This window comes from Rhinoraja longicauda, chromosome 2 (assembly GCF_053455715.1).
Source record: "Rhinoraja longicauda isolate Sanriku21f chromosome 2, sRhiLon1.1, whole genome shotgun sequence".
NCBI lineage: Eukaryota > Metazoa > Chordata > Chondrichthyes > Rajiformes > Arhynchobatidae > Rhinoraja > Rhinoraja longicauda.
In genome coordinates, this window is record NC_135954.1 from 110,321,280 (window position 1) to 110,345,710 (window position 24,431).

At 47.2% G+C, this 24,431-nt stretch overlaps 1 protein-coding gene across 2 annotated transcripts in view; it reads left to right on the forward strand.

The window, feature by feature from the left end:
* Positions 1-23,360, forward strand: part of zftraf1 (zinc finger TRAF-type containing 1) — a 116,935-nt gene extending 93,575 nt beyond the window's left edge. The window contains exons 3-5 of one of the 2 annotated variants that reach the window (XM_078425736.1): positions 6,209-6,420; positions 10,734-10,769; positions 22,763-23,360. In XM_078425736.1, the coding sequence (XP_078281862.1) occupies positions 6,209-6,420; positions 10,734-10,769; positions 22,763-23,154 (640 nt within the window). In that variant the 3' untranslated portion in view covers positions 23,155-23,360. The remainder of the gene's footprint in view (positions 1-6,208; positions 6,421-10,733; positions 10,770-22,762) is intronic. The other variant, XM_078425746.1, reaches the window with a different exon arrangement.
* The last annotated feature ends 1,071 nt before the right edge of the window (positions 23,361-24,431 follow it).

A 24,431-nucleotide genomic window follows, 5' to 3' on the forward strand; every position in this document is an offset into this window, starting at 1 on the left:
GATAAGAGTGAAATGTAAAGCTGGAGGGAGTGGTGTGGGTGGAAGGAGACAAACGAGATAAAAGGGGAGATAAGCATAAGGAGGAGTGGAAGGGACAGGGTGACGGTACAGTTTTGGTCTCCTAATTTGAGGAAGGACATCCTTGTAATTGAGGCAGTGCAGCGTAGGGTAACGAGATTGATCCCCGGGATGGCGGGACTGTCATATGAGGAAAGATTTAAAAGACTAGGCTTGTATTCACTGGAGTTTAGAAGGATGAGAGGGGATCTTATAGAAACATATACAATTATAAAAGGACTGGACAAGCTAGATGCAGGAAAAATGTTCCCAATGTTGGGCGAGTCCAGAACCAGGGGCCACAGTCTTAGAATAAAGGGGAGGCCATTTAAAACTGAGGTGAGAAAAAACGTTTTCACCCAGAGAGTTGTGAATTTGTGGAATTCTCTGCCACAGCCAGTGGAAGCCAAATCACTGGATGGATTTAAGAGAGAGTTAGATAGAGCTCTAGGGGCTAGTCGAATCAAGGGATATGGGGAGAAGGCATGCACGGGTTATTGATTGGGGACGATCAGCCATGATCACAATGAATGGCGGTGCTGGCTCGAAGAGCCGAATGGCCTCCTCCTGCACCTATTTTCTATGAGATGGTGGGATAAATGTATATGTAATTGGAGAATTCAATGTTAATACTGTGGGGTCAGACACAAAAAGCTGAAGTAACTCAGCAGGTCGGACAACATCTCTGGAGAAAAGGAATAGGTGACGTTTCGGGTCGAGACCTTTCTTCAGACTGTGGGGTGGTGTGCGGCAAAACTGGATGATTAGTGGACGATTCTAGGACTAATGGCTCACATGTAAAATTTTGGGCATGGGATTTGTGAAACAACTTTTTTATGCAGTGCGTGACTGATTTGGAATTCCATGCCTGTATAGAAGCATTATCACTCTGAACCTTTAAACGGAAACTGCGTGTTCTTGAGGAAGAAAAGTAGTCAGGGTTATGTGGAAAATGAGGCAGATGGAATTACCCAAGTAGGGAAAGAGACCCTTCGGACCAACTTATCCACACTGATCAACATGCCCCATTTGCACCAGTTCCACCTGCCTGCGTTTGGAATATGACAGGTTTAGACAGGATGAATACATCTCTAAACCTGTCCTATCCATGTACCTGTCTAAATGTTTCTTAAAATGACCACCATAATTATTCCTTGATTCTATCCAGAGTCCAGTTACATCACCCAAGTATTTAATGACTTGATTGCATGAGACGAATGAATTTGTCAATCAAGTTCAGATTGGCCAGATCAGGTTAAATGGAATTTTAATTTTATACCCCAGCAGCTTATTAGGCCTGTTTAAAAATTTTAAAAAACTAACTGCTGGGAATCTGAAATAAAAACAGAAAACAACGGAAACACTGAGCAGGTCCGGCAGCATCTGTGGAAAGAGAAGCAGTTAACATTTCATGTCAAAGACCCTGCTCTGATGAAGGATCTTCAAGCGGAAGCTTTAGCTGTTTCTCTCTGAGTGGTTGTCCTTGGCATTAAGATATTTGGACAAATATATGGATAGGAAGGGTTTAGAGGGCCAAATCCAGCAAATGGGAGTAACTCGGTATACCAACGGGTTGGCATGGATAGGGTGGGCCTGTTTCTGTGCTGTATTGCTCTGACTCCTGTAGTGAGTACACCATCCGGTGAAGAAACACCCATCTCTGCAGAGCAGAACAGTGCAGAGAGATGGTCCAAGCCTGTCTTTCCAGGTCAGCAATTGATGGACATAAATGGTGGATAGTGCGCCATGCCCAGCCCATAAGCTAAAAGTATATTCCAACAGGAAACCCTAAATCATATCGTAAAATGCAGTGTATAATTAGCTGCGTAACCACGTAAATAATTCTGCCCGCCTGCACAAAGAGATTTAAAATCGTGCAACTTACAATTACACAGCAATGTCTATTTAGCTTTGTGCAATACTTGTGGTTGTTGGAGGTCAATTATCCCAGCCCGAGGAGTTGCTCCGACACAGTCCTGGGCCAACCATCTCCAGCTGCTTCCATCAGCAGGTCAGGAGTGGGGATGTTCTGTGATTGTTCAATGCCATTGGCAACCCTTCAGCAAGTGAAGCAGCCCTTGCCTTGTACGTGCACCTCACTGTATTCGTGCATTTGGCAATAAACTCGATGTGACTGGGCCTGCCTACAGCAAGACTGAGGCAGTAGTCAGGCATGGGCGGATGAGGGCTGAGTAACATTCATGCACAACAGTGCCAGGCATGAATAACCTCTGACAAAAGAGAGTGTAACTGCATATCCTTGCCGTTCAGTGACTTTAAACTTTAGAGATAAAGCGCAAAAACAGGCTCTTTGAGTCCACACCAACTATTGATCACTCGCACTAGCACTGTCCTACAAACTAGAGACAATTTACAATTTCACTGAAGCCAATTACCCATCAAACCTAGTAGGAAAGAACTGCAGATGCTGGTTTAAATCGAAGGTAGACACAAAATACTGGAGTAACTCAGCGGGTCAGGCAGCATCTCTGGAGAGAAAGAATGGGTGACGTTTTGGGTCGGTACCCTTCTTCAGACTGGCGAAAACCCACACAGTCACAGGGAGAATGTACGTACTTCGTAAAGACAGCACCCGCAATTAGGATGGAACCCGGATCTCTGGCGCTGTAAGGTAGCAACTCTACCACCGAGGCACTGTGCCGCCCTGCAATATTATCAAATTACTGAATGGTCCTCCCATAAACTAGGGTGTAGTCCCGACCTTCCAACTTATTTCATTGCAGATTTGTCCTTTTTAAAAATAAAATTACACTTTCTCGGTAACTGTAATACTATATTCTGCACTTTGTATTCTATATTTTCTGTGCACTACCTGTTGTACTTGTGTATGACTTGATCATGTACGGCATGACTTGATTTGACTGGATAGCACGCAAACAAAATCTTCTCACTGTTTCTCTATACACATGAGGATTAACCCAAAACCAATAGTATAAACTAAATCTCCCACTATTGATCAGAAATGCAGCTGGGCCAGCCACATAGGTTCCGTGGCAACAAGACCAGATCAGAGGCCAGGTATTCCCTGACACACCAAGGTCTTTCCACCACCTACAAGGCACAAGCCAAGCGTATGATGGAATACTCTCCACTTACCTGGGTGAACGCAGGAGCAGCAAGTTTCAAGTAGTCTGAGTGACTGGCAGGCACCCATAAATCACAATAAACATTTATTTCCTCCTACAATTTGCGGGGCCGTTACACACAGGCTGGGCCCACAACCTCTGTCACCAGGAAAGAGTTTAAGTTTAGTTTATTGTCACGTGTATGGAAGTACAGTGAAAAGCTTTTGTTGCATGCTAACCAGTTAGCAGAAGGACTATACATGATTACAATCGAGCCCTCTGTAGTGTACAGATACATGATAGAGGGCTAAACGTGAATCACGTTTAGTGCACGATAAAGTCCGATTACAGATAGTCCGAGGGTCTCCAATGAGATAGATCGTAGGTCAGGACTACTCTCTAGATGTTGGTAAGATGGTTCAGTTGCCCGAGAACAGCTGGAAAGAAACTGTCCCTGAATCTGGAGCTGTGCGTTTTCACACTTCTGTACCTTAGGGGGAGGGGAGAAGAGGGAGTGGCTATGGTGACACTCATCTTTGATTATGTTCGCCAAGGCAGCATGAGTGTAAATGGTGTCAATGGAAGGGTTTGTGTGATGGTCTGGGCTGAGTCCACAAGGGAAACAAGAGCATGAGAACACCACCGCCTTCCGGTTTCACAGCTTTTCACTGTATCTCGGTACGGGTGACAATAATAAACCAGTACCAATACCCTCTAGTCACATCGTCTAATACACCCTTGCTGAGGCTCTGGAATTCCCTGCTCAACTAATGTGGAACACCTTCACCAGAGAGACTGCAGATGTTCAAGAAGGCAGCTCACCCCCACCCATCTCAAGGGTAGCCATGGATGGTCAGTAAATATTTGCCTTACCAATAATGCCCAGATCCTGAAAATGAAAGAATCTTTTACAAATCAACAGTTTTAATGTTAATTGAAATTAAAAACATAAATGTCACACTGGTTTGTTAGAAGCGCTGTCTCTCTGGGGCAGATTGCCAATACTGAATGCCAGTATTGAAATCAAAAAGAGTTGTGGACACAGCCCAGTCCATCACACAAATCATTCCCTCTTCCACCCACCCACCCACCTCATCTCATCTCTCCATCTACACTGCGCTGCCTCGGGAAAGCAGCCAACATAATCAAGGACCACTCACACCCTGGTCATTCCCACTTTTCTTTTCTGCATCAAGCAGAAGATACAAAAGCTAGAAAGCCCATACCACTAGATTGAGCAGCAGTATTTTCCCCGCTGTGATCAGGCTACTAAGCAGTCCTGCCACAAGCTAGGGTGTAGCTTCTTCCAACCTATCTTCCCTATCTTCCAACCTACCTCATCGTGGACCTTGTACTTTTAAAAATGTGCACTTTTTGTAGCTGTAGCACATTATTCTGCACTGTTTCCATTTTCTTTGCACCACCTGTTGTACTTGTGTATGATTTAATTGTACTCTGGTGTGGTCTGATCTGCCTGGATGGTGCGCAAAACAAAGTTTTTCACTGTATCTCGGTATAGCTGATGATAATAGGATTGAAAGGTACAGCTTGGAGACACAGGGAGAAGTAGCAAACTCCACCCAGACAGCACCTGAGGTCGGGATCGAACCCGGGTCTCTGGTGCTGTGAGGCAGCAGCTGTGCCAGCTGCCCCATTGCTACATTAAAGGGTGAGGTGGAAACGACCATTTACCCGCATTGCTGCTGCCACCTCCTGCTGTGCACAGATGAACTGTCGGTGCTACATTACAGCAGTGACCGACCGCACTGCAAATAAAAACTGCTTCATCAGGTGAAAGATTTAGGATGTCATGCAACGCTGAAATACTTGTTAATAATGCAAGCAGCATTTATTTTGTAGTGGCTTTTCCTCGTAATGTGCTGTGTGATTTACTCTCAACCCCCCTCCCCCCACCACTCAGCAACTCTCTTGCATTAGACATTGCTTAAAAATAGCTCTGCTGCCATTTAAAATAATTTCAAAAGGAAATTGGATAGGCAGTTTGTGGGAAAATAATGTACAGGGCCATTGGGAAAGGCAGAGAAATGGAACTGCCTGAACTAGTCAACAAGTAATTGGTGATTTGATTTGATTTAGAGATACAGCGCGGAAACAGGCCCTTCGGCCCACCGAGTCCGCGCCGCCCAGCGATCCCCGCACATTAACACTATCCTACACACACTAGGAACAATTTTTACATTTACCCAGTCAATTAACCTACATACCTGTACGTCTTTGGAGTGTGGGAGGAAACCGAAGATCTCGGAGAAAACCCACGCAGGTCACGGGGAGAACGTACAAACTCCATACAGACGGCGCCCATAGTCAGGATCGAACCTGAGTCTCCGGGCGCTGCATTCGCTGTAAGGCAGCAAGTGTACCGCTGCGCCACCGTGCCGCACGGTGGGACTAATAGCATCAGTGTGTGAGCAGCCCACCCACACCAATGGACACTGGTCTTTGAACAACACCCATTCCCAGAAAGAGCTCTTCCCTGAATTGCTTGTTGTGAACAAAGCTTCTGCTTTGGCGTGCAAGTGAGCAATTATCCGCTCATCTTGAACTCAACATCCTACTGTGTTAATTTGACATTAAAGGAGATGTTCGGGGCAGGTTTTTTCACTCGGGGGGGTGGTGAGTGCCTGAAACACACTGCCAGGGGTGATGGTGGGGGCAGATACGATGGTGGCATTTAAGGAGACTTTTGGATCGGCACATGGATATGGAGGGATAGGGATCACGTGCGGGAAGAACTTAGTTTAGCTTGACATCATGTTAGGCACAGATATTGTGGGCTGAAGGGCCTGTTGCTGTGCTGTACTGTTCTACATTCTACGATTCAGCCAAAATTTCTCCCTCGTGCATTGCCCAAAGAGATAAATATTATCTCATTGTGTGATTGCTGCTTGTGGGAATCTCCACGACTGCAAATTGTCAGCAGTGTTTGTTTCATTACGCCAGTCGGTGCCCACTCTTTGATTGTTGGTGAAGTGCATGTGGGTTGATGAGGCTGGGGGAGCGGAGGGCTTGCTGCTGTTTAACGGTGCTCTTTCCGCTGTGTGCAGGGTGATGCAGTGCAAGTACAAGCGGATCGGCTGCCCGTGGCAGGGACCCTTCCATGAGCTGACGGCTCACGAGGGGGAGTGTGGCCACCCCACCAAGACCGGCAACGAGCTGATGGAGATCCTGGACGAGATGGACCAAAACCACAAGAAGGAGATGCAGCTCTATAATAGCATCTTCAACCTCCTCAGCTTTGAAAAGATAGGATACACAGGTAAGGTGAGCCTGTTCTTCCGCCGCCTAGTCTGAGGCCCTAGGGCTCCACGAAGAGAGGTGAAGCTCACAGGATCCACCCCTGTCCCGGGGTGAGGGTGAGAGGAATGGGAGTGGAACAGGAGCAGGTTGGGTGGAATCACTCCGGGCATGCCTCGTCCGCTGGTCACTGAGGCAAAGCACAGGAGATCAGGCTGCTCTTCAGTGCCCTCACTGAGCAGTCTGCTGTATATCAAATGGCAACAAAAGGGCAAGTGTCCGGGGTTGCTGGTGGTGGGGATAGATGTCCGGCTTAAAGCAAGGAAGGTGGGACAAAAACGCAGTTGACCCGTGAGCCACACCCACTGGGAGAGCATGCCAGGACCCCGTGTCAAACCCACGTGCCCGCCTAGCTTAGGTTCACCAATATTATTTCACACAAAGGGTTGGTGAGCGTATGGAACAAGCTGCCGGAGGAGGTAGTTGAGACAGTTACTATCACAACGTTTAAGAAACATTTAGACAAGTACTTGGGTGAGATAGGTTTAGTGGGATATGGGTCAAATGCAGGCAGGTGATCCTAGTGTAGATAGGGCATGTTGGTTGGCGTGGATAAGTTGGGCTGAAGAGCCTGTATCACGCTGTATGACTATTATTGTTACGTGTACGAGGTACAGTGAAAAGCTTTGTGATACATGCCATCCAATCAGATCAGATAATACTACACATAGATACAAGCAAGTCAAACTCGAATACAATAGGTAGGACAAAGGGGAGATACAGAGTGCAGAATATAGTTCTCAGCATTGTAGCGCATCAGTTCCATAGACAAAGTCCGGTGTCTGCAATGGGGTCAAATATAATGAGAACATTGAGAAATGGTGCGATGCTTACATGTAGAAGAGATCCCTGGAGTAGAGCAACAGTTTTGGAGGATAGTAGATCCTCTCTGGGAAGAGCAATCAAAGACCCGGCTCCATCTTTTCATGTACTTTGTACAAGAATATTGTGTTGCTGAATGTGATTCCCTGCTCTCGCTGATTTCGATATCTGCCAAAGTTATTCTCTCGTACAATAACAGGTGGTTAAAGTTGGCTCCTCTCACGAGGGTGTCTCTGACATTACCCAGCCTTTAATGTTGCACTGAGGTCTCCTGTTACATGACAGCGTCTGTAGGGAGCAGGCAGGAGCGGGCAGCAAATCCATCCATCAGTGATCTGTTATATCACTGGTTGTAACTCACTCCAAGGGTTTGGAGACTGCTGTTGGTATTGGACCTTTCAGTCATTATAAATGCATGGGATTCGTTTCAAAGACACAGCTTCTTTAAAGCAAGGCCCACAAAATATTTGCACTGGCAGCAGGAGCAAATGTCAATACCAGTGCACCTTCATTTAGCACCTGTACATGGTAAAACACCCCGTAGAGTTGGAAGTTGGATAGGGAGGGAGCAGAGTCCAGATCAATGGCAAACTGGGGCAGAGGAATGGCAGATGGTCAAGTCTGGACTAGTGTGCGGTGCCACATTTTGGGATGTCAAGTGCAAAAGGGAAGGACATAGTAGATGGCAGGACCTGAGGAGCACTGATTTACAGAGAGATCCTGGGGTGCAGGTCTATAGCTCCCCGAAAGTGACAACACAATTGGATATGGCGGTAAAAAAGGCACATCACACACTTGCTCTTGATTGATCAGGATGTCGCATGTGGAATGCTGTAAATTTGGCTAGGCAGTGCTTGGACTATTGTGTACAGTTTTTGGTGTCCCATTGCAGGAAGGATGTGGAGACTTCAGAGAGGCTCACTAGGATGTTGCCCGGATTAAAGGGTATCAGCTGCAGGGAGAGGTTGCTCGAACTTGAATTGTTTTCCCTGGAGCGTCAGAGGCTGTTAGGTTTATCAAATTATGAGAGGCTTAAATAGTGTAGAACAATCTTTCCCAGGGTGGAATTGTCAAAAGACGAGAAGGCATATATTTAAGGTGAGAGGTGAAAAGTTTAAAGGAGATGTGCAGGCAAGTTTTTGTTTTACACAGGAGGGTAAACACACTGTCAGGGGTGGTGGTGGAGGCAGATACCATAGTAGTGTTTAAGAGGCTTGTAGGATAGGAACATGGATATGCAGGGAATGGAGGGATATGGATCATGTGTAGGCAGGTGGCATTAGTTAAGATTGGCATCATGGTCAGCGCAGACATGGTGGGCTGAAGGGCCTTGTCCCTGTGTTGCACTATCCTATGTAATCTTCATTTATAAACAGTGACACCTCTTGGCCTTCCTTGAAGACTGTTCTTACAACTTTCTTTTTGTTGTGGTGGAGTCAGAGTCGTATAGCGCAGAAACAGGTCCTTCAGCCCACCATGTCCATCTACAGTAATCCCACATTAGGACCGTTTGCTTCTATGCCTTGCCTATTTGTTTCTGCTGAAATGCCTCTTGAACGCAGTGATTGTATCTGATTCCACCATCTCCACAGATATCTCTCTCTTTCTCTCGCTCTGTTTCTCTCTCTCTTGCTCTGTTTCTCCCTCTGTTTCTCTTCTCCCCTCTCTCTCCCCTTGATTCATGAGGATATTTCCTATGCATTGTCAGACAGCTTCCCATATTCTCTGGACATAATCTGCATTGTGGACGATCTTTTCTGTGAATAAGCAATGGATGTATCCTCAAGGAATGGGATTGGGGGTGGGGTGGGAGAGAACAGGGGATGGGATGGCAAATGGAAGTGAATGAGGAATATGGCCACAAGAAGTGGATAAAAATGAGGAATAGGGCTACAGGTTGCATGAGTGAATGGGGATGAGGGGCCAGCTTGTGGAATGGGATTCGATGAACAATTGGAAAGTGGGAGAGCAGGAGTGAATGGAGACTGGGGCCATGAGGAGTATGTGGGAAATAAGGCCACAGGGAGCACAAGTGAGAGGGCATGAGGAACTGTGGGAGTGGGAGTGAACTGGACATGGAATGGGGGGTGGGAGTGAATAAGGAATGGGAAGGGGGGGTGAGAGTAGGCACCATGTGGTGCGGTAGCAAATGGGGCATGTGGCCACAGCAAGTGAAAGTAAGTGGAAACTAGGGCCGGGGAAGTGGAGTGAATGAACGTTGGATAATGGGGAGAGGAGGTGTATGGAAAATGGGGAACACGACCATGCTGAAAGGGCACCGAGCCATGCGGGTTGGGTCAAAGACTGTTCCTCAGGATCTGTCAGCCAGTTTTCATTGAACTATCACCACACCACAGGTTACCTCTCTGGGCATCTGTCTGTCCGTTCGTACAGAGGCGGTGACATTCCACACACACACACACACGATGGCTTAAACACCAGTATCAGAGAGAGGGACCTCTTTGAAAGCATGTACCAAGTGGAGATTTTCTTGCCCTGTCCTCTGCCTTGCTTGTGGCTTTGTTTCTTTCACACTCGCTGGTACACGGGAATATACAGACAAATATTCTCCCAAAACACAGCAATCCCTCTCCTGAACGACTAGGGAACCCAGATTAAGGAACAAGGAACTGCAGATGTTGGTTTACACCAAAGATAGACACAAAGTGCTGGAGTAACTCAGCGGGTCAGGCAGCATCTCTGGAGAATGTGGATTTGACAAAAACAATTGACACACATTAAGAGTAATGGCAAATTTTCAATCAGTTTTGGGGCTGGTTTTGAGCGCCCAGCATCTCTCTGCCTTGGGAGGAGGTTAAAACCGTCAGACATGGTTAGAACAATTCTCACACGGTAAACTCACAGATTAAAATGGGAAGGAGTATTAGTGAGTGGGCGAGCAATGGTGATGGATCGTAGAGAGAGCGAGAGAGAGTGAGAGAGAGCGTGAGAGAGTGAGAGAGAGAGTGAGTGAGAGAGAGAGAGAGGCATCACTGAACATGTACAGAGAGAGTGGCAGAGGAGTTGGGTGATCTGTGAAGCAGAGGACTGAAGGGGTAGATTGTGAAGAAAGATGAGGGATGGACTTGGGAGCAGAGCAGGTGGCTCCTGGTGTGTGTGATTCATGGACTCCCAGAGCAACAAGGCCAGGAGCCACTGCACTCTCCCCACTGTCGTTCCATTCAGCAGACTGAGCCCATCCAGCACCCTTCAAGCAAGCATCCCCATCACCACTGCCACTGTAGCTGGGAATTGGACAGGGCGGCAGGATTGCTTACACAGTAAACCCATTATTAAAAGCACAGGCCAGGACTGAGGATCCCACACTCCCCTCTCCTCACACAGCTGATGGGTATATTCGGAGAGCTTATTTACAGTTAAAATCGGCAGTATCATCAAATTTAATGCATTGTTTGCGCTCAAAATGTAACTGGTTGATCTTTACTCACACAGGAACCGATTTCTGCAGTCAGACATGTCACAAAAAAGGTAGGACAGCTATACCCGATTCCTGGCGGCATAGACAACTGTAGCCCTGCTTACAGCAGAACCCAGAGGTGTCAGTCTCTCCCGGGGAGCGAGCGAGCGAGAGTGGGCATTAGGGGGGCACATTCCCAGCATCAGCATGGAATCAACTCCCCCAGAGACTGTCATCTCTAGCTCTGTTTCCATCTCTTTCACTCACTCACTCCTCTCTCTCTCACTTTCCTCTCTCACACCAACACCCCCTCCCACCTTGTGAATTCTCCAGTATGGAGTCCATTCGGCAGCAAGCATATCATGGTTTTGAGAATACAAGTCAAACAGAAAGGTTAAGGAAGTTTCTTGGTTTCGGTCAGGAAGGAGCAGTGTTTGAAAAGAATAATTTTCACAACAGCTCTTGACAGGAACTGTGAGTTTGTGTGACAGGGAATTTAAATCAACTAATCTCAGCTGAAGAGTAAGAACGTTTAGTTCTTTCAGTGACGGGTTAGATGGAGGAAGGATGCTGTAGTACGATGGTGAGATGACTTGTGAAAAATGAACAGGTTACACAGAATCTGAAGCAAAACACAAAATGGTGGAGGAACTCAGCGGTTCAGGCAGCATCCATGGAGGGGATGGACAGGCGACGTTGCGGTTTGGGATTCTTCATCCGGACAGACCCTTGATTGGGTCAGTCTAGTTCAAGTGTCTCAATGTTATCTGTCCATTCCCCCCAATCAGATGCTGCCTGACTGCTGAGTTCCTCCAGCACTTTGTGTTTTGTTGAAGACTTCCAGCATCTGCAGTGCCTTGTGTCTGCATAGATGGTGCCTGGTGCTAGCCAAACCTTTGCTTGTGCTTTGCAAGCCTAACTCTCTTTGCTTGGTCTTTCCACATCTCTTTTCAACACTTATCCAGTCATAGAGCTGTACTGCATGGAAACAGGCCCTTTGGTCCACTTTGACATGCCGACCAGTTGGCATTCTGAGACACTCCCATTTACCAGAATTTGATCCATCTGCCTTTAAACCCTTTCTATCCATGTACAGTGCCCTCCATAATGTTTGGGACAAAGACCCATCATTTATTTATTTGCCTCTGTACTCCACAATTTGAGATTCGTGGTCGAAAAAAAATCACATGTGGTTAAAGTGCACATTGTCAGATTTTAATAAAGGCCATTTTTGTACATTTTGGTTTCACTATGTAGAAATTACAGCAGTGTTTATACATAGTTCCCCCCATTTCAGCGCACCATAATGTTTGGGACACAGCAATGTCATGTAAATGAAAGTAGTTATGTTTAGTATTTTGTTGCATGTCCTTTGCATGCAATGACTGCTTGAAGTCTGCGATTCATGGACATCACCAGTTGCTGGGTGTCTTCTGTGGTGATGCTCTGCCAGGCCTGTATTGCAGCCATCTTTAGCTTATGCTTGTTTAGGGGGCTAGTTTTCTCTTCAGCAAATAAAAGGCATGCTCAATTGGGTTCAGATCGGGTGATTGGCCACTCAAGAATTGACCATTTTTTAGCTTTGAAACACTCTTTTGTTGCTTTAGCAGTATGTTTGGGATTATTATCTTGCTGTAGAATGAACTGCCGGCCAATGAGTTTTGAGGCCTTTGTTTGAACTTGAGCAGATAGGATGTGTCTATACACTTCAGAATTCATTATACTACTATCATCAGCAGTTGTGTCATCAATGAAGATAAGTGTGCCAGTACCTTCAGCAGCCATACATGCATACATGCCCAGGCCATAACACCCCCACCACCGTGTTTCACAGATGAGGTGGGTATGCTTTGGATCTTGGGCAGTTCCTTCTCTCCTCCATACTTTGCTCTTGCCATCACTCTGATATAAGTTAATCTTTGTCTCATCTGTCCACAAGACCTTTTTCCAGAACTGTGGTTGCTCTTTTAAGTACTTCTTGGCAAACTGCAACCCAGCCATCCTATTTTTGCGGCTAACCAGTGGTTTGCATCTTGCAGTGTAGCCTCTGTATTTCTGTTCATGAAGTCTTCTGTGGTCAGTGGTCATTGACAAATCCACTCCTGAAGTGTTTCTGATCTGTTTTATTTATCTGATTTATTCCTATTTCTCAGTCTCATAATGGCTTCTTTGACTTTCATTGGCACAACTTTGGTCCTCATGTTGATAAACAGCAATAAAAGTTTCCAAAGGTGATGGAAAGACTGGAAGAAAGACTAGGTGCTGAGGGCTCTCTTATACTTGCATTAAGGAAGCAATTAAACACACCTCAGCAATTACAAACACCTGTGAAGCCATGTGTCCCAAACATTATGGTGCCCTGAAATGAAGGGACTATGTATAAACACTGCTGTAATTTCTACATGGTGAAACCAAAATGTATAAAAATGACCTTTAATGAAATCTGACAATGTGCACTTTAACCACGTGATTTTTTTCTATTACAATTCTCAAATTGTGGAGTACAGAGGCAAATAAATAAATGATGGATCTGTGCAAATGTTGTTTAAAGGACATAATTGCATCTGTTTCTGTAGCTTCTTCTGGTAGTTCATCCCAGATCCGGGCTACCCGGAGTGTAAAGGTCGCCCCCGTGTGGTCTCACCAAACAAATGTGAAGCTGCTTCGTGATGGCCCAACCTTCGTGTCGGACTTCCAGTTAATGTGATGGTTTCTGTCTGAATGGATACTGCAGTAGTAAAATTAACACACAGATCATGAAAGGGGCAACACTAGTAGACAGGGTGGTGGGGAAGGCGTATGGTATGCTTGCTTTCATCAATGGAGGCGCTGCCTACAAGTAGGTACGAATTATGTCACAGTTCTACAAAATGTTGATTAGGCCACACTTGAAGTATTGTTTTGTTGAAGTCAGTCTCTCCCGGGGAGCGAGCGAGCGAGAGTGGGCATTAGGGGGGCACATTCCCAGCATCAGCATGGAATCAACTCCCCAAGAGACTGTGTTCTGATCACCACACTACAGTTACGATGAGATTGAGTTAGAGGAAGGTTCCCAAGGATGTTACCTGGTTTGGAGGGCTTGAGTTCTAAAGAGAGATTGGGTTGATTTCCCTGCAACAAGGAGATTGAGAGATGAGATGAAAGAGGTATTTAAATATACGAGTCACATACAGGGTAGATAGGCAGAGTTAGGGATGTCTAAAACTAGAGTTCGAGAGGGGAGGTTATTTAAAGGGGATCCACAGGCAAAATGTTTCACACCAAGAGTCCTAGGTATCTAGAATGAACTGCCAGAGGAGGCGGAGGCAGGGACAGGAACAGCTTTTAAGGGGCATCTGGACAGGTACTAGAATGAGCAGGGATAGAGGGACATGGAGTTAATGCGGGCAAGTGGGATTAGTGTAGCTAGACATGATGGCTGGCTAGGATGTGCTGGGCTGAACAGCCTGTTCCTATGCTGTGCAACTCTGTGGTTTGGGATCTAACTGGTGATGGTGCGCTCAGTCCTGAGCCTTATATTTTACGAAGAACAGTAATGGCTTGGCGAGGGTCCAGAGGCGATTACGTGGAATTATCCCAGCACAGGGGACTTAATTCAGATGGAGACTGGGGAAGGGATGATTGTTTTCCTTACCGCAGATTAAGGAGAGATATTATATGTGTCTGGAATCGTGATGCCTTTTTAATAATGAGATTGTTTCTTGTGGTGGTTAGGCAGTGACCAGAGAATACAGACTAAAGGTGACTAGCAAAAGAATCAGAGTACGATGACATTTTGGACACTGCAAGCAGTTGCAGTCTGCGATTCACTGCCCAAAATGATGATGCAAGCATACCTAGCAGCAAAGAAAGAAATGTAATAAATAATTATAACTCTCAATTTACAGAGCCACAGTGAAAGGAGAGGGCAGTGGGGTGGATTTGAGAACATTTCAACAGAGCGGGCATTTCCAAACAGGCTCCAGTGCGGTGAGATCCTCTCTGAAACTAGGATAGGGTACACGACAGCTTGAAGGAACAAAGGTGGCACTCATCTCTACAGGACTGAGATTTATTTCTCTGATATCAAACACCCACAAGGAAATACCATCCCCTGGACAATCCATTGACAGTAAATGTCCACTTGCAACTCCGATAATCTGCTCTCTCATTATTTACAAATACCGCTGGTTTAGCATGTAGCTCACCATGGCCCTGTATCCCCACACTCCCATTAAATTCACCATGGTGATGTTCCCCACACTCCCATTAAACTCACCATGGTGATGTTCCCCACACTCCCATTAAACTCACCATGGTGATGTTCCCCACACTCCCATTAAACTCTCCATGGCCCCACATCCCCACACTCCCATTAAACTCACCATGGCCCTGTATCCCCACACTCTCATTAAACTCACCATGGTGATGTTCCCCACACTCCCATTAAACTCTCCATGGCCCCACATCCCCACACTCCCATTAAACTCACCATGGTGATGTTCCCCACACTCCCATTAAACTCACCATGGCCCTGTATCCCCACACTCCCATTAAACTCACCATGGTGATGTTCCCCACACTCCCATTAAACTCTCCATGGCCCCACATCCCCACACTCCCATTAAACTCACCATGGCCCTGTATCCTCACACTCCCATTAAACTCACCATGGTGATGTTCCCCACACTCCCATTAAACTCACCATGGCCCCGTATCCCCACACTCCCATTAAACTCACCATGGCCCCGTATCCCCACACTCCCGTTAAACTCTCCATGGCCCCACATCCCCACACTCCCATTAAACTCACTGGGGCCTCACACACTGTTTAAGCTCTGGGACCCCATTTTCTGCACTCCATTTGCAGTTGCCTGACAACTGTTTCCACACCTCATTGGACAAGAACATGCATCTTCTCCCTCTTCCCGTTTCCTGGGTGTGTCCATCATGTAAAACAGTGACCTTCATCAACGTGGGCAAACAGCAGATGCTGCAACTCTGGAATTAAATAAAGAATGCTGGAAATACTCACTAGGTCAGGACAGAAGTGGTTTAAATCTCAGGTCAGTGGTCTCTCGACGCTGCCTGACCAGCTGAGTACTTACAGCTTTTTGTCTGGTTTTTATTTGAGAGGTTAGCAAAGCAGCTTAAAATTCTCTTTCAGATCTGATACTCAGTGTAAAAAACATAGAAACGCATTCCGAATATCTTGTAAAAGTCATCATTGTATCTGGCAGCTTGTTCCAGTTACAGTCAACCTTCTGAATGATAAAGTTGTCCCTGAGATCCCTCTTAAATGTCTCTACTCTCACCTTAAGCCTATGTCCTCTAATTTTAGAATCCTAACCGTGGGAAAAAGACCGAGTGTTCACTCTATCCCCCTCATGATCTTGTACATCTCAATAAGATCACCCATTCAGCCTCCTACACTCCAAAGAAAAAAGTCCCAGCTTCTCCAACCTCTCCCTGGAACTCAAGCCCACAGGTCCAGGCAATATCCTGGTGCATCCCTTCTGCACCCTTTCCGATTTTTGACTCATTGAAGCATGAGAAGACGAGGGAACATAAGTTTAGTTTAGTTTACTGAGGAACAGTGAAAATCTTTTGTTGCATGCTCACCAGTCAGCAGAAAGACAATACATGATGCTGGCTAAATGTTAACTTTCTCTGCTGATCTATCACACACAGGGACATTACAAAGAGGTGTCTGATCTTTTACTAGCTTGGCTAATATGACAGAGCTGGCCAGCTCAAAGCCTATAGACTCCAGCAGTTGCCAGCTTACCCATTGTCCAAATCAATACCTGCCTTAATTCAGAGCGAGATTTGAAATGATGTTAGAGTACTCGGATTTAGTGGTTACTTTATCAGACTCGTAACCCAAAAGCACAAGTTTGCCCATTTGAGGATTTGATGTGGCCGATATCAGTAAATGTGTCCGTAAAGTCTCCTCAACAATCAGCAATAGGTGCAGAGGGTCAAGGTGGAGATGAGTAGATATTTGCTCAGGGGAGGTGCCAAGGGATTGACTGAACAGGAAAGCAGGCTCAAGCCTTTCCCTGTGCCTGTTCCCACCCGTCCCATTTTCAGCCTGTCCATGTTAGGCTCCTTGCTCCTTCGCTAATCCACCCCCTGACTGTGTCACCAGTACAGCAGCACTGGCAACACACCTTTACACAGGCATCGACTCAAGCCTCTACCGTCTGTTTATGACCAACTCTCTGTTATACCAGGAGCGTTTGATGGCACTTGGCCTGTACTCACTGGAGTTTAGAAGGATGAGGGGGGACCTCATTGAAACTTACCAAAAAGTGAAAGGCTTGGATAGAGTGGATGTGGGGAGGATGTTTCCACTAGTGGGAGAGTCTAGGTCCGGAGATCGTAGCCTCAGAATTAAAGGACGTTCCTTTAGGAGGGAGATGCGGAGGAATTTGTTTAGTCAGAGGGTGGTGAATCTGTGGAATTCGTTGCCACAGAAGAACGTGGAGGCCATCAATGGATATTTTTAAGGCAGAGATAGATAGATTCTTGATTAGGACAGGGGTTATGGGGAGAAGACAGGAGAACGGGGTTTGGAGGGAGATAATCGTCAACCACGATTGAAGGGTGGTAGTAGACTTGGTGGGCCGAATGGCCTAATTCTACCCCTATCACTTTTGACCTGAGGAGTTGTACAGTTTATGGACAGGAAAGGTTAAAACGGATATGGGCCAAGTATGGGCAAATGGGACAAACTTGGATGGGGTATCTTGTTGGGCAAAGAACTCAGAATAGTACAGCAGCAGAACAGGCCCTTTGGCCCACAATGTCTGTGCCAAACATGAGGCCAGGTTAAACTAATCTCCACCTGCAGGAGATTCATATCCCTCCATTCCCTGCAACTATTTAAAAGCCTCTTAAACACCACTATCAGATCTGCCCACATCACCACCTCTGGCACTCACCATGGTGTATAGACAATAAACAATAGGTGCAGGAGTAGGCCATTCGGCCCTTCGAGCCAGCACCACCATTCAATGTGATCATGGCTGATCATTCTCAATCAGTACCCCGTTCCTGCCTTCTCCCCATACCCCCTGACTCCGCTATCCTTAAGAGCTCTATCCAGCTCTCTCTTGAATGCATTCAGAGAATTGGCCTCCACTGCCTTCTGAGGCAGAGAATTCCACAGATTCACAACTCTTATAACATTTGCCACGCACATCTCCTTTAAACTCTGACCTGAAAGCTATGCCCTGTAGTTTTTGACATTTCCACCCTGGGCAGAAGGGTCTCTTTTCTGTGCTGTGTGACTGCATGAGAAGGTGGAGATTTCTACTCATTGTTGCAGTGGGCAGAACGGCTCAGTCTATTGTGATCCGTGAACAGGGAGGTTTGGAATATGTTTTAATCCTTCCATTCACTTCTTTTTCTCTCCATACTGCCTTCTCTAAACCCGAGAGATCACTGCCAATGCTAGGAAAACACTGAGGACAGCATTCATTTGCACCTGGAACGACAGATTAATCAAAGCTAATCACACAGCTTTGACACAGGACGATCCTGTTTAGCCAACTTATTCATAAAAGTGAGAAGGGGTTCTGATGAGGTCAGTGCAGTTGGCGTGGTCTACACCGACCACCCGACCACAGCAAGGTATTTGACAAGGTCCCACATCTAAGGCTGGTACAAAAGCTTAGAATCTACAGGGACCAGGGCAAGTTGGAAAATTGGAGTCAAATCGAGCAACAAAAACCAAACTGCTGAAGGAACTCGGTGGGTCAAGCAGCATCTGCGGGGTTAAAAGATTGAGTGAAAGTGTCACACCTCAGCTCCTTCGATACACTTCATCTATGCTGCCCAAGAATTGTTGATGTTTCCACCCAAAACAGTTTCCACATGCAGAGTCTTGACCCGAAACGTCAACGGTTCCTGTACCACACAGATACTGCTCAACCTGCTGAGATCCAGATTGCAGCATCAGCAGTCTCCCGTCTCCAAATCCAAATCTGGCTTGGTAATAGGGACAGAGGGTGATGGTGAAGCATGTTTATTGCAATCACAAGGATTGGCACACACCCCCTTACTGTGTGTTACTTACTGTAACTACACACGTGTGTAAATGTGGGAAGTATTCGTGGTTAATTTGCAGTCATTAGCAGTGATGTTGATAGTGAGGAAGGTAGTTGGGCTACAGGATGGTGTTGATTGTTGGTTGGATGGGGCAGAGATGGCAGATGAAATCAAATCCTGCCAAGTATAGAGAGGCCTAGCTTGGAAGACCGGAGTAATTGTGAACTACTGGCATCCCATGGATTCACGGCCCATCCATCCCTACACCGATTCCTTTTCCTGCCATTGTGTCACAGTTCCCCCTGTTATTTTTCACATCTTCCACCTTTTGCTCCCTCTCCTCAGTGTGACCCAGTGTCACGACAATTAATGGTGGTGTTGACAGTGAGGAGGTAAATCTCAGGCTGAAAAAAATGCAATTGATCAGGTGGTGAGATGAGCAGAGCAAAATGAGCTCAGTGGATGGTGCAGTGGAGGGTTATAATTCAGATTGGAGGCTTGTGCTACAGACATTGGTGCTGGGCCCACTGTTATTTGGGTTGCTATATTAACCTTTCGGACGAGAGCCTTGTTAAACGTGGTTAGTAAGTTTGTAGATGACACCAACGTTGGCAGTGTGAAGGTCAGTGATGATGATTGTCTATGATTACAACAGGATCTAGAAGACTTGGAGAAGTGGGCCAGGAAATGGTAGATGGAGTTTAACTCCGGCAAGTGTGAGGTGTTGCATTTTGGCAAGATAAACTAAGGGAGGACTAAGACAGTGAATGGTAGGGGGCCAGGGGAGTGTTGCAGAACAGAGAGCCCCAGGGGCATGGTGCACAGATCCAAGAAGGTGGCAACAGAGGTGACCAGGGTGGTGAAGGAAGCATTTATCACACTGGCCTTCATCAGTCTGGCCATCGAGTACGAGAGTTGGGACATCGTGTTAAAGCTGTGCAAGACATAGGTGAAACTGTACAGGAAGTAGCTTGTGCAGTTCTGGTCACCCAGCTACAGGAAGGAGGTAGACACAAAATACTGGAGAAACTCAGCGGGTCAGGCAGCATCTCTGGAGAGAAGGAATGGGTGACGTTTCAAGGTCCAGACCCTTTCTTCAGTCTCGACCCGAAGCATCACCCATTCCTTCTCTCCAGAGATGCTGCCTGTCCTGCTGAGTTACTCCAGCATTTTGTGTCTACCTTGATTTAAACCAGCATCTGCAGTTCCTTCCTGCACAGCTACAGGAAGGATGTCATTAAGCTAGAAAGATGCAGAAAAGATTCACAATGAGTTACTGGGGACTGGAGGGTTTGAAAGGATGGGACAGATTCCTCCAGAACACCACTGGTCACAGACCTCCAGCCAGAATGATACCCTTCCCCTCTGTTACCCTGTCCCCATGTTACACGCCAGTGTGTGAACCTGAGCTGGAGTACTGTGTAGGTGTCAGGTTGCATTGCACAGGGGGGCAGAGCAAATCCACCAGGATGTTTGGAACACTACACTTCAGTTACAAGGAGAGACCAGATAGGTTGGAGTCGAGGCCAGAGACAACATTTATTATCTAGACAATAGGCCCACGTTGCTGGCATTTTAGGAGATAAGCTTAGAGATATAGCATGGAAACAGGCCCTTTGGCCCACCACGTCTGCTCTTCCACCACCACCCCTGGCAGCACATTCCAGACCCCCACCACTCTGTGTAAAAAAAACTTCCCCCACACATCGCCATTATGCTTTGCCCCTCTCACTTTAATGCTATGATAAACCGTACTAGATGAACTGTACCAATGAGAAATATAAAAACAAACAATGAAAGCCGAGGCTGGCACTGCAGAGGGTCTAGAGGAGGAGTATGAGAATGATCCCAGGGATGAGTGGGTTAACATATGATGAGCGTTTGACAGCACTGGGCCTGTACTCGCTGGAGTTTAGAAGGATGAGGGGGGACCTCATTAAAAAATAGTGAAAGGCTTGGATAGAGTGAAAGTGGAGAGGATGTTTCAACTAGTGGACCAGAGGCCAGAGCTTCAGAATAAAAGGACGTTCCTCTAGAAAGGAGATGAGGTGGAATTTCTTTAGTCGAGTGTGGTGAATCTGTGGAATTTATCACCACAGGAGGCTGTCAGTAGATACTTTTAAGGCGCAGATTGACAGATTCTTGATTAGTAAGATGTCAGCGGTTATGGGGAGTAAGCAGGAGAGTGGGGTTGAGAGGGAAACATAGATCAGCCATGCTTGAATGGCAGACTTGATGGGCCAAATGGCCTAATTCTGCTCCTAGAACTTATGAACATGAACTTATAAACGGGAAGAGAGAGGCGAGAGGCTGGGGATACTGTTTATGGGGAGCAAGGATGTGGCACAGGGTTTAAACAGATGTATTGCAACAGTCTATGTGAAAATACAGCAAATAATCCATTAATATTGAATAATGCTCAATAACATCATCGCTAATGGATCAGACTAATGGGACGGAGACCTGGCCCATCGTCTTGAATCCTACGATATTGAGATGTATAAAATCATGAGGGAGATATATAGGGTAAATGTACAGAGTTCCCCGCCCCCCCCTCTCAGGGTACAGGAATCAAGATGGGTTTAAGGTGAGAGGGGAATAACTTAATGGGTACCCGAGAAGCAACATTTTCACACAGTGGGTGGTGGGTATACGGAATGAGCTGCAGGAGGAGGTAGTTGAGCCAAGTATAATAATAATGTTTAAAGGACATTAGGACAGGTTCATGGTTAGGTGAGGGATATGGGCCAAACATGGGCAAATGGGATTAGCTTAGATTGGGTCTATTGGCCAGCGTCCAAGGTTTGGCAAAATGGCCTGTTACGATGCTGTATGAATCTAAGTGGCTACAGAGACAATGGATGTATCGGCTACATTCTTCCAAAATCCTTCCAATCCGGAGAAGCACTGCATGATCGGAAAACTGTGATGCCCTTATTCAAAAACAGTGGGAAGCAAAGGACAGATGCGTCACTGTGCCGCCCCAACTAGGGAAGGTGATCCATGGTTTCCATGTGCTCTTTGTTGACCTGTCACGGTCCGGGTAGGAGCATGATTGTAGAGACTGTTGACCAGGGACCAGGCCACATTCTGCCCAACCACCCACCAGCTTCTCCACCAGCATCCTCCACACTGCGAGATCTTGGTTCAGTGGTTGAGGATCGAACGTAACATCCCACAAACCGTCCTGTGTAATTGTACCAGGTGAACACTGGTCTCCTCTCCTCCCCACCCCGGTCACTCTCCCCAGACTGAGGTGCGACTATAAACCACACTGGCATCCTCACGATCCACTGGTGCCCTTCCCTGTCACTGGGTCACCACCCCACCTATCATCTTTCACATCTTCTGTCTTTTGCTACCACCCCTCAGTAGAACGCAGTCTTGATCCAAGTCTAAAGAAGTCATGAGCCTCAAGAAGGTCCCAACCCGAAACGGCATCTATGCACAGAAGCCGCTGAGTTCCTCCATCAGTTGTGTTTTTGGCTTGGTGCTTAACCTTGCCAGGTAGGGCACAAGAGGGCCAAATGGCCTAATTCTGCTCCGATAACTTATGTACTTAAGAGGGGCTCCTGACTAAGTGCTCCAGCATGTGTGATATCACTGAGAGTAGAGAAGAGTGATAGGCAATGAGGAGAAATATAAAAAAGATGTCCTCAGAAGGCAGTGGAGGCCAATTCTCTGAATGCATTCAAGAGAGAGCTGGATAGAGCTCTTAAGGATAGCGGAGTCAGGGGGTATGGGGAGAAGGCAGGAACGGGGTACTGATTGAGAATGATCAGCCATGATCACATTGGCTCGAAGGGCTGAATGGCCTCCTCCTGCACCTATTGTCTATTGTCTATCCCTCCCACCATCTTAAACCCGTTCGATATCTGTGGTGCAGATGGTTCCCAAGCCTCGGTTTGCCGATCCCCCAGTCAAGTGCATGGCCCACAGAATGTGTGAGTGCGTTGTCCAGTTGTTTTGTGAGTGATTTGGAGGGGCAGGGACTGCGTGCTTTACGTACTGTCGTTTGCTTCTTGTGCAGAAGTCCAGTTCCGGCCTTACCGAACGGATGACTTCATCACCAGGCTGTACTACGAGACGCCCCGCTTCACAGTGCTCAACCAGACGTGGGTGCTGAAGGCACGTGTCAACGACTCCGAACGCAACCCCAACCTCTCCTGCAAGCGCACCCTTTCATTCCAGCTCATCCTCAAGAGCAAGGTCAACTCGCCCATGGAGTGCTCCTTCCTCCTCCTGAAAGGCCCCTACGACGATGTCAAAATCAACCCCGTCATCTACCACTTCGCTTTCACCAACGAGAGCAACGAAACAGACTACTTGCCGCTGCCTATCATAGACTCAGTCGAATGCAACAAACTGCTCGCGGCCAAAAACATTAACCTGAGGCTCTTTATATTTCAGATACAGAAGTAAGGGCGGTGGGGACTTGGGGAGGGGTGGGGGAGGCAGCAAGAACAGAGTGGGCACCATCGAACCATAGTACCTCGAGAAAGCCAGCCAACACCAGTCAGTAGTTTAAACACAAGAAGAATCCTTCGCAGAAAGGGACAAAAAAAAAAACAAACAACCCCCAAGAAACAAATATCTACTCACTGCATGTGGTGGTAACTACCTGGGACTGAGTTACTGTTGTTCAGAGGCCTCACATACAACAGGTGTAACGGTAGGGAGAGGAAACGTGGAGTGTCTGCATGGAGTCCAGCAGTGTGAGCCATCTGAGCAGTAGTCAGTACTGAGCCTGCAGTTCAGTGGCAAACTGTGTATCCTACACACCCCCCCGTCACCCCCTCGTGCCCGGTTGTCCCTCTGTGGGGGGCTGTCACTGCCTGGCCCCTTTACATCACCTTTCCCCTCAGCTCCCTGTCCCCAGTGCCTGTGGTCTGGGGATCTCCACACCAGAGCCTCCTCCATTCACTTCCCCAAGGGCAAACTGAACCAAAAAGACCATGTGCCAGACCCTTTGGGGTGTGGTGTTCCGGGAGGGAATGGCAGCACACTACACCCAAGGGTGCAGGCTCAGGGTGGGGGGGATCACTCAACACACATTGGAATCCCAGGGAACACAGCACAGATATAGGCCATTTGGCCCCTCCTGACCGTGCTGGCAGTCAATAACCAAACAGATTTATCCCACCCCCAGCTCTCCAAACCTGGCAACAGTCAGTCCAGGGACTCTAAATACAACAAGGATCTCCATGCTACCACTCTTTATGGCACAGCTTCAAATCTCCTCATCCTCTGGGTGAGGCAAGTTGTTCCTCATCTTCCATTTAATCCATATATATTACTGGAAATCTCTGCCCCCCCCCCCACCACCCTCCTTGGTTTTGGGAAATAAATCCTTCCTGTTCACCCTGTCTCGGTCACTCAGAACTTTCCTTGGTGGTATTGAATGGCCCAGCCTGGCGGTGAAGATACAGACGGATAGATTGCTCCCAGTCATCAGTGGGAACCACTGCCCCAGTTCCACTGCAGTGTCCGGCAGCCCAAACACACTGGGTGGGGCCAGGCCACACACTCCCAGCACACAGAGGCTGGGGACAGGACAGCCCAAACACACAGCACCAGGCCACACACTGCCCAGCACACGGAGGCTGGGGCCAAGACACACACTGCCCAGCACACAGAGGCTGGGGACAGGACACACACTGCCCAGCACACAGAGGCTGGGGACAGGACACACACTGCCC